This window comes from Centruroides vittatus, unplaced genomic scaffold (genome assembly GCF_030686945.1).
Source record: "Centruroides vittatus isolate TY-2023 unplaced genomic scaffold, ASM3068694v2 scaffold_435, whole genome shotgun sequence".
NCBI classification, from domain to species: domain Eukaryota; kingdom Metazoa; phylum Arthropoda; class Arachnida; order Scorpiones; family Buthidae; genus Centruroides; species Centruroides vittatus.
The window spans coordinates 6,116,818-6,135,894 of NW_027122708.1; the positions used below are offsets into that span (position 1 = coordinate 6,116,818).

The 19,077-nt window shown below is 28.4% G+C and overlaps 1 protein-coding gene across 3 annotated transcripts in view; it reads left to right on the plus strand.

The window, feature by feature from the left end:
• Positions 1 to 19,077, plus strand: part of LOC136988995 (NGFI-A-binding protein 1-like) — a 62,989-nt gene that overhangs the window by 18,187 nt on the left and 25,725 nt on the right. For 2 of the 3 annotated variants that reach the window (XM_067287013.1, XM_067287012.1), the window contains exons 5-8: positions 262 to 429; positions 6,816 to 6,935; positions 7,214 to 7,347; positions 9,586 to 9,697. In XM_067287013.1, the coding sequence (XP_067143114.1) occupies positions 262 to 429; positions 6,816 to 6,935; positions 7,214 to 7,347; positions 9,586 to 9,697 (534 nt within the window). The remainder of the gene's footprint in view (positions 1 to 261; positions 430 to 6,815; positions 6,936 to 7,213; positions 7,348 to 9,585; positions 9,698 to 19,077) is intronic. The other variant, XM_067287014.1, reaches the window with a different exon arrangement.

Below are 19,077 nucleotides of genomic sequence, written 5' to 3' on the forward strand. Positions count from 1 at the left end.
TAATACACGAAGGGTCATTCTACCTGATGCTCTTTAATCTGGAGCCAGTCACAACTTTTTATTTCTTTTTTTTTTCCTAAGTTGAAAATACTCTTATGAACCATTTCCAGCATTCTTAATAATCATAGAGAACTCGCAACACGCCCGAAGAGCTAATGACCCTTTGTGCAACTAATCTATAAACATAGAAATAGATGTTTAGGTCATCAACACTGGGTCAAGAAATCAGCAGTAAGTGAGATTTTTTCTTTTTATTCAAAGGGCGGAGGAGAGTATGGTCAGCCGAGTTCCCCCCTTTCCCTCACACCGGTTCTTGTAGAAAGTCAGATCCAACGACTGTCAGAGGCAGCTGAATTCCTGGTGCAGAGTTTGCCATCGTTCGAACCAAAGCCTCAAAATAACAAGAAGAAGATTTGTAAAGACTTAGAGGTAGGCGCATGCTTTCAAGAAAACAGAAAATGTTTTTTGTTAAAATTTTTTTTCCTTCGAATATTGTGAGACGGGGGAACAAGGCATGTTGTACCCTGTTCATTTATTCAGTAAAATAAACAGGTATGTAATATTTCTTGGGCTATTATCCTATTCGAAGTGGCAATAGCAGCAAGTTAAACGGTAAGTCCGTTAATAATAAAAGAGTAATGGCTTAAATAAGGAATTGTGATGAAGGTAGAATGAGATATGCGCGTTAATATCTATCATCAGACTTCACTTAAATATATTTTTATAAATTATAGACAAATATATAAGTCTAGGAGGCGCCATGTCTTATTATCTAATTACTTTATTTGTGAATTGAGTCGGAAATTTTCTGAAAATAATTAAGAGTAGAATATTCATTACAGAATTTGATTTCTATTCATTGTGATGAATTTTTACTCGCACTCAACGTACTCTACGTGGTTCATGATCTCGTTTTGTTAACTGAATTTATTATTAATTCGATATTCTTAACAACGTTAATTATAAAATGAAATCTTTTAGGTGTAAATTTATTTAATTGGAAAATTCTTTCAACCTCAAATTTTCTTTAAAATAGATTATATAAATAAACTTTACAAGGATTTCTTAAAAGCGTAATTAAGTCTCACAGGTTACTTTAGTACTCAATTTAATTGTCCACAAAAATAAAATAAGCTTATCTAATAGACTATAGGAAACAGTATTCCCTCGTTAAACCATTTCTATTCAATTTTGCATCATTGTTGTGAGTACCAACCAATACAACATCATTAAACGAGTCTCGTTACATTAGTTAATTTGTCGTATTATTCCAAACATACTTTTTTTGCTGGATAGAAAACGATCAAAAACAATTTTCCACATATGATTTACGATAGTCTGGAAGCTGGATAAACTGAAAACCGATCTGGCAGCAAAATAATCGATATCAGAAAGTTGCCAAAATAAAATGAAATACATCCACCCACCCACACACACACACACACACATATATTTTCTATATTATATTATACGTATATTATATATTATAGTTTTACTATTAGTCGTTTATTTATATAGATAATACAGGAATATACAATAAATTTAAATTATTGTATTAAATTATTCAAATGTATGAATTAGTTATAGAATGATTATTACAATTAAAATTTTAAAAAAATTTCTGTTTTATATATCGTTAAATGGCAATAGTTTATACCAGCAAAACATTAATTTGAGAAAAGAGGTTTTTGACAATAGCAATTTACTACATGCGGGTTTCTAATTTTTTCCCCGTTTTTATTTTTAACGAGAGACAAATCTTTCGTGTTTCGAAACAAACTCTTTTTACTGTTTCATTTCCTGGTATTGTATTGATTGATAATGAATTTTTATTTTATTCAAATGGAATATTTTATGTTTATTTCAATTTAAAAAAATATATTTAACCGGTTGAAAGTCGAATTAACCGGTTTGCCGTAAATTTTGATTATTAAAGAGAAATGGAATAATTTATTTGTTTATCTTATTAAAGAATTGCCTAGCATAACTTTAAATATGCAAATTTACCAGTTTTTAATATTATTTTGCGTCTCGTTTACAAATTTTTTTTTTTTTTTTCAAATTTTGATATTCGATTAATTGTTTTTATTTGTTTTTGATATTCGATTAATTGTTTTTATTTGTTTTTGATATTCGATTTGTATTATTTAACTGATATTATTTAAGCAAATGATAAATATCGAACGGAGTTGTATTTATATGCATTTACTTTTATGAACGAATCCGAAGTTTTTGTTCCTAAATCGATGCGAGGCACGTGAAGCGAACACAGCCGATTTCCGTTCGTAATTTGTGTCGGAAAAGGTCCACCAACGGTTTTGACGGGTCAAGGAAACTTTAGAAGAGTCGTGACTTTTCTACGGAATGACGTCAGTCACAGGGAGCCGAAAGGTAAAGTCGACTCCCAGGAAGGAAACATTAACGCTTGGCACAAGAGGGCGTTGTCGTACTTCGGTCCACCTGGGACAGAAGATAGAAGCTCTGGCCTCTTGCCAACTTCTATCCCCCGGTATGGAGTGGAGACGATGGACTTTGGCTACTTTCGACAGACGTATTGGACGAACAGTCTTCAACTGACCTACTTTCTTTTCCTTCAGTAGTTTTTCTTTCCATACTCGATTGTTGAACCGTATGGATTTTTTGAGTGCGATAAATAAAAACGACAATAGCGACTTATCCTATTTTTAACGGTACTTCGAATTACGTTTAATAATAATACGAATTTAATATCGATAGATAAATCTTATTTCTGACGCTCTCCAATGGATCAATATTTCTCGTGTTCTTTTTTTATGCGCCCTTTCCGGTTAAAGCGTTAAATTCGGCAATTGTCCGAAACGAACTTGTGGTAAAATTTTGTTGGAAAACATTAAATAACATAAAAAAGATTTAGTACTAATGGTAGAGAAGTATAACCACTCCCAAGCCAAATTAAATAGTGCGGAGGAAAGATGGATTTGAAACGAAGAGCAGGTCACGCAGCCAGCCAGCGATGGATCGATCTTCAGTCCCGGTTACCAAAGGGTTGACGACGTCTGTAGAGCTCACACACGCACATATGACAAAAAACTTCCTACTCTCTCCCCGGGTAGAAACTCTGCGCAGTGGCGCCCGAACTTCCTTGTATTGTGCGCACATCTGCCTACTTGTCTTGCGAGCTGTTTGTGACATGAAGAATTACACCGAATCGAATAGGATATTCTCAGTAAAACAGTTCCATTCTTTGAAATGTCACTATGCGTTGTTTACATAGTTGTGACGGGAGAGTGGCTCGAAGTACCACTCTCCTCTCTTATGACCTTCTATTTTAATCACGAAAATTTTTTGCTACTTTATCGGGTTATATTTAGAAGTACAGGCATATTTCTTAGATTTTGACAACACAAGACTCGTTGTGGCTTCTCTCCGAGAAGCCAGTAACCTTACAGACAAACTAATCTCAGTTTATCTTACCAAAATTCGAAAACGAAATTCGTAAGAGTAAAATAATGTGTTTTTCTTTTTGCTTTTACTTTCCCCCCTCTATAAAGATTGCGGTGTTGTATTTACATTGAGTTGGCGAGGTCTCGCAGTACACCGGTTAGCTTCCAATCATTTCGGACGAATGTTTTCTAACTAAATCGCCCATCATTTCAACTCGTCCAGACAGTCATTACTGCTGTTGCGAAAGTTTTCTTCTGCAACTCACGTTTGCGTGCCAATATAAGAAAGAAAGAAGACTTTTGAAGCGGAACAGGAAATAAGATCCTCCTTGTGTATCGGCTGTTTTTCACCAAGACGTCATTTCTTCAGACACACAGACGCTGATCGAAACCTCTTCGTAGTTTTTTCCCCTTCTTTTCTTACCAGATCTGCTGCTGGGCGGTTGCTTATCAGCCGGAATTTTGCATGGACTTCAGCTGCGCCGCATCGGAATGGTGTACATAAAAACTATTTCTTTTGTAATAAATGGCAGGAGCCGTCATTTGCATATCGATTCACATTACACAAAACGCGGGGTTGTATGACGATGCAGAGGACGGCTCATCCTCGGGGAACGATCACATTGTGTCGAGTGTGGGGGAGCGAACGAGGTCCACTTTATGACGGTTCTGCCGAAGGGAATGTCGAACGAGGGAAACAGTTTTTTTCTTCTTACCCCTTCTATTACTTTTCTCTTTTCGTTCGTTGATAGCTGCGAGGCGTAAGATTTAACTTACCTCTCTCTGCTTGGAAATGCTTTTAACTGTTGGTTGGCATAGATGGGGTGGCCGCTTCCAAGTAAAATGCCGATTAAAGAAAAGCAGAAAATTCTTTTGTAACGTAGTAAATTTTTGGAAAGATGAATCTAGAATAAAAAAACGAGGTCGATATTATTTTCAACGCTGTACATTACGCTATAATACCCTGAAGTAAAATTAGTTTACTCTAGATTTGAATCTGATAAAGATAAGAAAGCCAACCATTTCGTCTGACTTTAGCGTGCTTGACAATGATCGTGCACTGCATGCTTACGATAAATGCCAGATATTAAAATACAATAATCTGACAGTAGAGACATACTGCAGTAATGTGCTCAAAGGTATCTTGGATGCATTAAAAACATAATTTAGTAAATTCAGAATTTTTGTGGAAAATTCAAGTAATAGATAAGACAATTTTATTAATTTTTTGACGATGTTCTCGATCAATTTGCGATTTTTTTTTATTAGTTTACCGGACTGTAAGCATTACTATTTCGAATTTAGTTTGTGTGATTAGGGAGAAAGGAAAACGTATAAATACAGAAACAAACTGAGCTAGTAAGAAGTGCTGGTACCACAAAATTGCAGAGCTCCATAGCGGGTGGTGATAGATTTACGAATCTATTGTACCGACTTTAGAAACGTAATCAAGTTAAAAGAGGCCGAGAGTGAATGATGGTACGAAGTTAGGTCCATTTTCTGTAAGAACTGGATGGATGAAAGTTTAGCAGACGGATGCAGAAACGGATTCATCATCATCATCAGTAAAAGTGATAAAAGTTTGGATCGTGCTTGCTCGTGATTTTTTTCTTTTTTTTTACGTTTTACTCCTCTTTTCCTTTCTATCGCAATGAATGGCGGAAACACCAGTTTGCATACATTTGCATACTAACTACCAATCTAGTGTCAGTTTTGATTTTCTATGCAAGACCAGCGCTGAAATAAGGTGGAGAGAATTGGATAGAACCAAGTGTAGTAAGGGCGTGGCCTTATGGATCTATCAATCTAAATCAGAAAGAAAAGATGTATTCAAAATTCTCTGTTGTTAGTGGAAGCCAAGGGGGAATAAAGATATCGAAACGAATCTTCTTTTCTCGATCAATTATTCAAACTTTTAAGCTTGAATTTATAATTCTGTATAAAATATAATGCGTCGCACCCATATTACTTCAAATTTGGTTTATTTTCATGCCGTTTAGTTGGTACGAAGGCGTCAGTCTCTGGATACTCATTGAAATGGAAGATAGCACGTAACTTTGATATTCTTTTTATGCACATAGAGCAATTTTTACTTAAACAATTAATAATATAACGATTTCATTTTTGGTCGACAAAATACCAATTTTTTTCTTTTTTTAACCAATTAAAACTAAATTTATCTTTATGAAATTAATTCTTTTGTTGAACAAATACTTATAATTTTTATTAAGTAAAATGATACACATAACAAGATAAAAGTCTTTTTTAATTCCTGAAAAAATTTATAAAAATAATTAAATAGGTTTTGAAAATGTAATTTAAAACTATTCTAACAAAATAACTTATTTAATAAACTTTTTGTTATATATAAAGGTATAAAATACATTACAAAAATAAAACAAGCTATATTGAATTTCCTGCAAAATAAAGTTTAAAAAAAGAGAAATACTTTAATTAATTAATTAACCAATATGTCATTAAATATAAAAATTTTGGGCGCATTTATAAAGAAATATAATTGAAAAGCAAATAAAATAATTTGTGGGGATATAAAAACCGTAATAGATGATTATGCTTATATTCATTACAGTTGAATAAAGCTAATTTATCGCTTTTTGAATATTCATAAGAGCTATATTTATTTCGAGAATTTAAGTGAGCACGATAAATTATATTGATTTGAACAAATTAGCCAAAATGAGAAATAGGATCAATTAGCGTTAGTTATTCATTATTAATTGGTTTATACTTAATTAAATAGCAACTATCAGGTGCGGAACCCGATTTGCCAATAGCTGTACTTATAGTAGATCTGCCAGATTGACTGTACTTGACCCCTATAATCGTCTTTTACGTATCTACAGTCATCTTACAATCATTTGTCAAACATAATCGGCGTTTTGAAAAATATTTTTATCGTAATAGAAAGATAGAAATACATTAACTCGACTGGCCTTTATTATATTTGTATTAATTTCTTATTTATTTATGTTATTTATATTATCTCGACTGTTATTTATAGAAGATATATCTACTTTATTTAAATGAATCTGGATGCTGATAGTTTTCTTTTCTAATAGTTGAGAGCGCAGCTTGTGAAAATCCCAGGTTCGAACTGCCTACACTCCGTCTTTATTAATGTCTCTCGGCTCTTTTTATAGAATCTGAATGCGTTTCCATGCCATTTTCTTCAGAAAACAGAAGAAAGCAAAACTTTTTAGAAAATTAACTTCTTACTTCAAAATATTTTTTTAACTAATATATATTTTTTTTTTTATATATAACTCGGTGGAAATCTATTTTCTTTTAAAGTTTTATTGGAAAGTTTTTCGGATGCAAAAACTTAAGAAGGAAAATTTTTTGTTGAAGATGATAACGTTTTATTGATTGCAGTATGTGATGAACATGGCAGACGATGACCCGAGAAGAATGGACGAAATTAGAAAATATGCTGCGATATATGGTCGTTTCGATTGTAAAAGAAAACCGGAAAAACCACTAACGTTACATGAGGTATTTTTTATTTTTTTTATTTTAATCTTTTAAAAGCCTAAGGAGAAAGTACATATACTGTATAAATAAATTCATTAATTTGCCACCAGAGGGTGTTATGCATGCTGTTTTTGCCATGTGCTTTCAGTGTTATTTTATTTTATTATTAATCTGCGCGTAAATAATGAGAAAACTTAATCTATTTGTAATTTTCATTATAAAATGTTTCATAATTTAATAGATGAATCGCTGGAAAATGATAATACATCCTATGTTAACTGTGTTTTTTTACTCGATAGGTATCTGTAAACGAAGCAGCTGCACAAATTTGTAAACACATTCCAGCATTGCTTACAAGAAGGGACGAATTATTTCCGTTAGCCAGGCAGGTTGTACGAGACAGTGGTTATCAATATTCTAAAGGACATTCTAGGTATATCTCATTTCCTAACGGTACTAAGGGTCAATATGTGTTACATGTTTTCTTTTTATATTATCTTCCTTATCAATGTTTATAATTTGTCATTCCACTTTTGAAACTTTAATCGAACACTTGTGTAAATAAATTTCACTTAATGATAACTGATCTTATTTGACAACAAATTACCAAACTTGACCTGGTGTTTCTAAAAAAAACAGTTTGGAATTTTATTATTATTATTATCATCGTCATCTATCATTTAGGTTCTGTAATGTTTGGAAAAGTCCTATTACACAAATAAGTTACAAAAAGAATCAGTGGCACAGCCAACAGGACACAAGGAAGCAATGCATCTCCTGCTACTAATATCCAATTTTTTGAACAATTGAAATTTGTTTATATGTGAGTGTAAAAAAGTAAAATAATGCCAATCATTGCATAAATATAAATTTAAACATTAGAACCTGTAGTTTTTGCATATTCAATAACAATGAAATATGTTTTACCCCTTTCACATTCATATGAAACTAATCACTCAAATCTGTGTATGTGATTTGTTTAGTGGTTTTATGTGATTATTATTTATATAATAGATTTACTTGCTATAAATCAATCATATACAATGTCATAACAACACTAATTTGCATATTTTTGTATTGCAGTTTTATTTAAACAATGTTCGATCTACTAAATTTTTTTAGTTGCACTCCTTGCAAAATTTTTGGCTGTGCTACTGAAAGGAATAGTGCTTCTTTGAATATTATATAAGAGACAATTTAATATTTTAAAATAATATAAGATTCAGATGAATCAAACAAAACATTTAAAAAAATATTTTGCTTAATTCATCTGAATCTTGTAATATTTTGTGATAAACTCTAATAAAATTTATTTTGAGATGAAACTGAAATCTTATATTAAATTTTAACATATTGTAAAATAATATTAAAAAAATAATAAATATTTTACATTGTACATTTTTTTGAAGCCTTTATAACTTAATGTAAATGAAATAGATTGTTAATTTTAGTGTTTGTGAAAGTTTACTTATAATAAAAAAATCATGTACAAAGAACATATCTAACTGATCTTCCACAATCATCAGCTATACAGTTGAATGGCTACTAACATCTGTTGATGTTTTCATAAATATCATAAATATAATTCTGCATTTGTTGATTTGATCTAAAAATTAACAAATTTATCACAAGCTTAAAAAGAAATCTGTATTAGTGGTAATGATAATACAAAATGCTCTTTTAATTTGGGAATTATTTCAGTCTTCTTAAGTAATTAAGTGTTTAACAAATAGTAAACAAAAATGTATAATGAATGAACAGTTCCTAGAAGTGGATCTTATTTGTAAATCAAATACTATCTGTATATTTGTATGCCTGAAATTTTATATATTTACATAAATATAGAATATAAGGTACAGAATTCATTAAGTATGTGCATAGTGTGTATATACATATGCATTCATGTATATATGTATGTATAATGTGTATATATCTATATATCTAAATTAATAGAGCCCTATAGCTGAAAGCAAAGACCATATGAACTGTATAGCCAAACTAATACTACATCTGCTTGGTAAGCAAAAATTGTGGATTAAAGACATGCTCTACATTGACCTATTCATTCAGAATTTTTCAAATTAATCCTAATTTTTAATCTTAGTACAAGACAATGGCATTACAGCCTACAGCCAGTCTAAGTCAGATTTTGTTTAAATTAGCTTAAAATGTATAAAAATCATTTGATGATTTAGATTTATGATATATTTACATGTTAAGAAATTATTTAATAATATTTATGATTGATTAAAAGTTAGAACAATAAGTCAAATTGTGATTATAGAGAATTTGTTGTTAAATTTTTCAAGTAACTTGAAACAAATAGTTCTCTACAAAAAGCTATTAGAGCAAAATAGAAAAGCCAAATTACATGTTGATTGTTAATCCTTTTAATGAGGAAATGTCACATTCTAATTAGATCTTTTGATTGTTTAATTAATGTGAAAAATTAACAAATTTGAAAATCAGATTAAACTAAATTTCATCAATTTTTTTACAATTACTTGTTAACATAATATTAATATAAATCTACAAGTATAACATTGTTACTCTTATAATACAGAAAATTCAGGATTAAAAGAAATTTGAATTTTGGTTTTATAAAATAGGCAAAAAGTAATATATTTAATATTCGGACATATAATTTAATGAAATGTTATTTTAATTTTAGATCTCAATGTTATACCAAAACTTGTGATGAAGAGCTATGCAAAAGAGCCCGTTTAGATCCAAATCTGGCACATGATAAGTCACATGTGGAAGAAGTTAAAAAAAGAAGACAGGTAACCTTCAATGAACAGTTAATACTAAAATATATAGTATATAAAATAAAGTATTTAGATTTTGTCATGTTATTAATGTTTATGTTGACTATTAAAAAGTATCTATTATATAAAAGCTATAATTATAGTCATTATTATATTATATAGTAATGATAATGATGACCACTATTATCAGTTTGTATCAAATTAAAATTATTTCTAGAATTTTATGCATCTATTTATTCAAAAGAAAAATCCATTAAAAACATCTAAATTTGATATTAATGTTTTGATTCTAATGATAATAAATATGCAAAAAATTTTATCTTTTTAGAAAGTAATTATATAACAACAATATCTATTTTGACATATGGTATTTAATTTTATTTCCTTTTATCATCAATTAAATTTCATCATTTCAAATTTAAAATTATAGTTTTTTTTTTTTTCAGTTCTAGAAACAGAATCTATTGTTTTTATCTTGAAAATGCTAAATTCAATAATTAAATGTAATATTTGAAAGATGGATATAATAAATTTATAAAGTTGCCATTTTTTGTGAATTAAACTTATTGAAAAGGATAAATTGTGAAATAAAAGAAATTTTTAATTATGGTTCAATATAATATATATAAAGTCATTTTAAGTAAAATTTTTCAACTAATTTATATTTTATAGTATAAAAGTTTACTAAATTTTGAAACTGCATTGATTCTTGCTTTAATGGAAGGAATCAAGGAATCTTTTTGGCCAAGTTTTTAACTATTCTCAGCTTACAATTACTTAATCAACAGATTACAATGATGTATTTAAATAAGATTTTTAATTTCATACATTCTACTTCATTCTAATCTGTTGATTGAATGATTGTAAGGTGGGGATAGTCAAATAAATACTTGTCAAAAAGATGTTATTACTTCTTGAACTGAACACATACTTTGGCTTATTTAGTAATTGTTTAATTTTATAAAGTATATAAGTTTTTCATCTATACAATTATAATATTAATATTAAAGTTATATTTTCATTATTCATTACTATATGAAATTTTTTATTCATTGCTAGATAATAGGTATCAATTGTATTCTCAAATATATTTAGCAAATGAATGACTTGAAAATAAAAATATTTATGATTTATAGTACGGTACATGCCTTTTTCTGATTTTTATTACTTTTATTTTATTTTGGCATTGGCTTGGATTTTGGCAAACTTTACAACCATTTATCCTTCTATTTTGTTTATTATTATTGAGCTGCAATATGAAAAAATTGTAGACCTATAAATTCCCACTGTTGTCCATATGTCTGTCCTTCCTTAATTAATCTCGAAAACTGAGTTAGATAGATGAAAGTCAAGACTAGATATGGAAAGTTTAGAGGCAAGAAGTCCTGATTAACTATATGTGAACTTCTGATGTAAAGGAACTGGAAGTCCTGTTATTTTAATTCAAAAATTTTCCCTGAAAGGAGTTAGATAGATAACTGGCATGACTCTATTGCTAGCAGGAAAGTATGATGTACAGGAGCAAGACACTACTAATTTGAGGTGGCAAGCATATATTTTAAATTAAATTAATTAAAAATATGATTAAAAATTACAGCCTGGCATTGTGACAATGTCACAATAAATAATTGCTTATTATTATTAATTTTCAGTAATTTTTTTCTGTTTTACCCCCCTCTAATATATTTAATCTATTTAATAGTTTTGCTTTTTGTTTATTATATCTATATTTTTAATTTTTCAATTTATTTTTTCATGTTATAAAATTTTTCTTTTGTATATTTGTTTTACTAAATACAATACTTTTTATATTAAGTATAATATAAATTTCATAAAATTTTAAAATAAAAATAAAGATTTATAGAAAAACGATCTATTTTATAAAATACAGGAAATCCTTATTAGTTTGAACTCAGATAGTTTGAAATTCCATTAGTTTGTAACTGTATTATTTGTTCCAGCCAGGGATATAGAGATTTACATGTTAAGGAATTTGATTAGTTTGAAATAGGGCTACTTCAAAATTTGAAGTGAAAATTCTGTTTGAATTGTGATAAGCTTATGTTAACTTGTTTGTTTAGATCAAAATGCCTCCATACTATAAGAATGATAGACCAAGAAAAAACTAATTTGCTCAATATGGCTTTGCTTTTACAGTAACATATTTTTGGGTGTGACCTTAACCATGAACTACCTTTTATTCTCTTATCTCATAAAATATGGCTGGGTTTTGAGATTGCAAGATTGGGCACAAGTAGCAGATTGAGATATTTGTAGGGCTCTGGGCTATACATTTGGGCAACTTACTACTTTTTGGGCCACTTTAAAAATAATTAGGCTACATTTCGAGGAATTCTGCTTTACTTTTTATAAAACTTATCTGGAAACCTGTAAGGTTCTCACCAGACATGTGCAGTTTATCTCCAGTTTATTTATATCAATATTATTAATTATTTATTAATGAAAATAGTATTTTGTATATGTATTCAGATTTCATTTGCTTAATAAATTGCACCAATTACATGGCATTTGGTATATTTTACAGAAATGTGTAAATCTTGGATAATTTGACACACAATAATTCAAAATCATAATTATTTTGTCCCTTGAATTTCGAACTAACAAGGATTTCCTGTTTATATATATATATTTATTTATTTATTTATTTATTTAATTTTTCATTGAAAAATATTTATTGCTATTCCCAAACCTAAAAATTGATGTATAATTTTATGTAATCAATGAAAAATATTTGATTTTTTTAAAAGTTATTTATATTAAAAAAATCTTAACTTTAGTTTTATTAAATAATATAGTTATATTTGTATCTTTTGAATATATAACTTTTTATTTCTGTATATTCTATTATTATATAGAAAGAAATTTTAACATATTTGATTATAAAATATTTTGTTTAGTAATTGGAAATTTGAATTATATGATGAACTATTTATAACTTAATAATTTAGCTTAATAACTTAATTATAATTTATTATCAAACAGTTATTTATTATTCCAACAGGATGATAGTTAAATTATATATGAGACTTTATGTTAGAAACTGTTAACTGTTTTATATGTATCCAATGTACTTATTAATGTTATCATATTTAGCAATTCTTTCTGTTTATTTACTCGTTTTTAAAAAATAAATTTTATATTACATTATACAATGAAACTTTAAATCATATAATTATCAGATATTTTGTATAAATTACCTGCTGCCAAATTACTTAGTAATTATTTAGCCTTAATAACCTGATAAAGAATCCATATGTTCATTTGATATTTTGTATAAATTACAATCATTACTAATGTAAGTTATTATTATTTCAACGTTTTATTAAAATTGTAAATAACTAAACTTTTACTGAAATTTTTTCTAAATATTTTCCAAATGCATATTTTATATTGAAAATAAGGTGCAGTAGAGCCTACATATTTTAATCATTTTAGAACTTTCCTGTACTGATAATAATTGGCCAACAACATGAAGCTAGGTAAATAAATAAGAATAATTCTGGTTTTATTGAGTCTGACATTAAAAGGAAATATTAAAACAATTAAAAAATACATAACTTGAAGATTTATTAATTATAGTTATTCTTAATTAATAGAAGTTTATCTTACATTGTTTACCCACTGCTTTTTTTGTATTACCATTTTTTTTTTTTTTTTTGTCAAACTGGATTATGGAGTTGTAACACATGAAATGTGCCAGCTCGAAGACCTGTTTGTGATGTGTTGATGTTCTGCATTTGGCTAATTGGAGATCACTCAGAGTGCAGAAGCATGGTTGTAACTTTATCAAGGGATGTTATATCCCTTGATAAAGTTACAACCATGCTTCTGCACGATGGATATTACCGTTTTTAACAAAGGCTAGCATATAATTGAAGTATTGTAATATCAGTGATTTAAGCTATTGTACTGCAAGTAAATAATGATTAAAATAATAAATGCTTGACATTTAAAGCATTGATAACAATTGAAAATTGTTAGCCCTTTGTTGATTAAGAAAACAGCTTAAAAATTTCAGTGTTTACCTGAAAATAATGATAACTATAATGCTGATAAACAAAGTCATACAAAGTGATTTTAAAGCCCATGCATTAATTTGAAGGGGTAGTAGAAGTGGAAAAATTAACTGTTTTTGTCAGACAACATAGGATCAGGATTATGTTGTTACCCAGTAGGCAATGTTAAAGATAGGAGTGCTGTGCTGCACACAATACATTGCCCACTGGAAGAGGTTACCTTGGCTGATGGCCTGGACAGTCCAACACATTTTGTATGCAATGTTTGTGAGAGTTTCTGGATATCTTTTCCCACTAGAGTTCAGCAAAGCTCAGCTACTTGGAAATAATGAACTGAGTTAAGGTCATGAAGGAGAGTTGTAAGCTGAACTGTGAATTTAGACCAGAAGTGGGGTGTAGTGCAGCAAAGCCCATTTTTGAAATGAATCTGTAATAATAATGGATACACAGTATGTTGGATATTTTTTATATATCTGTTATTAAGATGAGAGCATTCAAATAAAATTACTTGAGCATTAAGCAAAGGAACTGTAAATAATTTTTTTATTAAAAGTAATAAAGGGTAATGTTTTAAATTGATATAAATAACAACAATCATTTCTAGCAAAACAAGTCCTAACAGTAGAGTCCTAATAATTCAAAGTGAATGGGACTGAGACTATCTCAAATTACAAAAACTTGGAATATACAGAACAATAGAAAAATTGGAAGAGATGAAAAAATCACTACATATGTAAATTCAAAAACTGTACAATAAATCAGATGTAAATATTAAAATACATCCGATTAATATTAATCCAATTAAATGTACTTTAACATGTTGATTGCTCAATGTATTATTATTATTTTTTATCCCCATAGGTCAATACTCTCAAACAAAAAAAGAAAGGAAATAAAATGACATAGATGTTCAAAAACTTATGATCAACTATTATAATGTAGGGTCATACTGCAAAGTTAGTATATGTATGTGCCATTGACCACTGGCTTGTAATACAGCCAGTGATCAATGGCATACATACATATTACCTCATTGGGTTAATCTTATTTTACTTCCGTGTTGTGTGATCCAATGGTGGTCACATCTTTTTTCATTTCATAGTAATTATGTTATTTTTTATTTTCATATAAAATTTGTTTAGAAAAAAAAATAAATATACACATTGTAAATATGAGTAAGAGTTGTGTAAACAATCTGGAGCTGTTGCATCTATGGTAAAATCTTTTATTGATCTAAAGGAAATCCAAATGCTTTAATGGGAAGTTAATTCAACAATTTTTCTCTATTTTTAATAAAAAAAAGTTCATCTTTATTATTCTTTCCTTCATTCAAATCAAAAGATAACCTAAAATTTTTTGATGTTGGTAAAAATCAATGTTTCTGAGGTACCATGTATCTATCAATACAACATATACTATTTTGCTGATGAAAAAAATTGTAATTTAAACTAAATAGTAGTGTGTGAAGCATACAGCAGTACACATGGTAAATTATGAAAAGTTGAGAGCGACACACTGGGATGCCACATGGAACTCAATGTGTTAATGTGATAAATAAATAAATCACTGAAAATCACCAAAAAGACTCTTTTACCTTTTGAACTGAGGTTGAAGCAAGTTTTTATATTTTTTATTTTTATGTACAGTATATATTGAGTTTATTCATTTTGACATTGGATGGTATGGAAGCATTATACAGTGGTGACACTGTGTTATAGCAGTATCAGAAGCAAAAGCAGCAATTGAAATAAAATGTCACAGACTGCAAAACATAAGTTGAATAAATCGGCCATGAGCTGAGCTGGACTGGGCTGACCATCAAAATTCTGTGTTGTAGCTTAGCTCAACTAATTTGGTAGAACTCTATTCTCCACAGATGGATTGGCAATAGTGAACCTATTGCTTAGCTCACCAGCCTGAACTTCTTGTGGGACACTTGGATACATAGTGTGAATGATGAGGAGAACCTGAGAAACAGAATTTTGGATGCAGTGAAGAAAATTTGTGATATTCCTGGAATTTTTGAGAGTTTGACAGTCAAGGTTTTCCACTGAGCTCTGTTTATAGGTCAACAGTGGTCACTTTGAGACTTTCCTGTAACTTTGCACAGGATTGGTAGGCAATAACTGTAATTAGCAGGGTGATGTGTTGTGTATGGCATAATGTCCTAACTTTAAAGTCTCTGACTGGAATAACAGTATGCACTGGCCTTACCTAATGGAACATCCTCAGAAGGAGTTAGAAAATGTTTGTGCAGAGATCACTTTTGGTTTTCTACAGACCAGTAATTGGTTCTGTGTTCATTATTACATATTTTCCAGTGTGCTGTATTGTAATGAATTGTTTTCAGGTAATGTTGAGGATCTTAAAGTTTTCATAGCTTATCTATTTGGAACATTTAATATGAATTTAAGAAATAAGGATATATAATAATTTACATATTATTCTTTGTGATATTCAGAAAAATTAATATTTATTAGTGAATCAAATAGTAATATGAAATATTTCATATATCTTTTTATTATTTTCAATACAAGGAATTTAGTATTGTTGTTATTTGTTTCACTAATATTAAAGTAGATCAAAAAATATTTTATTGTAAATTCAATAAAAAAAATTAACTTTGTTCTCAGAAAAGATCATGAAAAGTAATAATTAAATAATTGTCCTAATCTCATTGCACAAATTAGATATTGGCAGATTTTAAAATTCTATGTTATTATTATTGGAAGATTTGTTATTATGCTGTTCTATCATAATTCAAATAAAATTAAAGAAAGTTTTTTCATTTCTTTTATAACTAACATACAGTTAATATGGTGACTGAAGTCTGAGTCATACAATTAATAATGTACAAAATAAATTATAATGAACACAGCTAAATGTTGTTGTAAATGAAAGACTAATAGTTTAAATTGATATTACATTCAGATTTAATTAAAAATATTATCTGCTTCTGTGGATGTTTTATTTGAAGCTTGTGCCAAAATTTTGGTTTTTTTTGATGTTACCTTGTGTACATAAAGTAATAAAGTATTAACTATGATTGAAATTCAGTCAATCCCAAGTATAAAATAAAAATAATAGTTATAACATAAGTGACCTAATAGTTAATGATTCAGTTTTGCGTTTACTCTTTGTCTTGTATTGATGGTCTTAAGCAATGATCTAACATGAAATTCAATTTTATTTTTATATCAGATAAAAATATGTAATAATTTTCAAATTTAAATTTTAAAATTTATAATGTTAAAAATTCAAGTTCCAGTTCTTTCTAGGAATAAGTAAGAGTCTTTTGTATTTCTCATTGTTTATTTTTTCTATCATGCTATTAAAAATGTACAAAATACTGAAGATTTATTACATTTAGAATTTCATAAATGTAAAGAAATTTGTAGAAAAACTATGTCATTTTATCAGGAAAAATAGGTGTGGTTACTTTTGTCTTTTCACTCAAGGTCTTGCATTTGACCATTTCTCCATAATAAACTTTGCTTGCTACCTATCCCTTGAAGATCTTTACTCACATTATTCTCTCTTCCTCACTTTTACTTGATCTAAAAAGACTTTTAAGGATATTGTGTGATATTATTATTGTGTTTTATTTTATTTTTATTCTTACTATTTGTTTTTTACTTTATTTTTATTTTATTACTATTGCAATTGTGTTAATCCTTTATTTTACAAACTTGATGAGTTTACATTTTAAAAACTATTGCTTTTACACTGAGATTATTAAATTAGATGAAAGATCTGGTTCTATTTTTAAAAACTGTTTGCACATTTGAATTTCTGATTCGGAATGTTTTGGATGTGATGATGGGAAGAATAAGTTTCAAAAAATGTTTTATCTAATAAAGAAGCATTAACTCCTATAATCTTTATAGTATATGTTGATCTCTTGATGTTATATGGAGTCAGCATACTCTGAAACTTGTCGTTTTATATAATTATTTTATGTAATTTTATCATACCTTTTATTTTTTATATATTTTCAATTTATCATTTTTCTATTCTATTCTTTTATTTTATCATAATTTATTGTTACTTTAAATTTTTAGTGGGTTCTATTATAATTGTCATAAATGAGGGTTTTCTTGTCTTATGGCATTTTCTTTATTAGTGATGCCTTAAACATATAAAAACTGGATATAATTCTAAACACTACGTGAAAATACACCTTGTGAATCCAGAAAACTATTTTTAATAACTTTAAAAAAAACCTTTTATTGTGTAAATAAATGGATAATGGAAATTAAAATCTTATAAAAATTATTCCTATTATTTATTTCTTAATAATATACAAATAATGACATAAAAAACTAGCTTTAACTGTAATTTTAATTTCTGACCAAAACTAGCAAAAGTTTGTGGAAAAATTTGTGACTTTTTCACATTTTATGTTCTATCAGAAGTGACTTTTTCACAAATTGTATGATTTTGGGATCATCTTCATATTGATGATTTGAACAAATTTAATATGCTTTTGCTGGCTATAAAAGTCAAGAGAGAGAATTGACATACAGTAGAGCATCGTTTATCCAAATCAATTGGAGACTGGGATTGTTCGGATAACCGATTATGTACGAAAAAATATATTAACCTATCCCATGTTGAAATTTTTCTCTGTTGCGTGTCATTACGCATTGAATTTTTGTCGATGTTAAGCCTAACGTAAATTTAAAAAAATAATAATTGTGGTTATTGTATCGTTAAAAATTATTTCTTTATTTTGTACAAACAAAATAAATATATTGAAGAATATAAAAACATGAAAATTATACTTTAGAAGTAAATCTAGTATCAAAAACGTTTGATTCAGCATGATACAGTCTGACTGGAACGCTTTCAGTTAACCGACATTTCGGTTGATCGGCTTTCAGATAAACGACGCTCTACTGTATAGATTTTGAATGTAACTCATTTGATTGCCTCCAACAATCAACCATCAATAATTTGTTTAAACAATTCTGAATATTCAATAATCTGTTTTGTCAAGAAATTATTTGCTACTTATAAGCAAATTTAATAATAATGTAATGCCAGTGTAATTTGATTATGATTGCCACTTGGTTAGCATTGGGCTGACTTGACTGGCAATTTTAAATCAAGGCTGGTGGTTGGCAAAACAGTTTAAAATGTAAACAAAATTATATTTTAATTGAAAAAATTATTATACAAAATTATTTTTAATATTCAGTAAGTTTACTTATAATGATGAAATGACTTTCTCATTATAATTATGAAAGTTTTTGTTATGATTCACAGATGATGCTGTAATACATTAAATTTTCAAATGCAATTTGTGCTGATTCTAAGTAAAAGTACTTGTTTATGCTAAATCAACTGCTGTTTTGA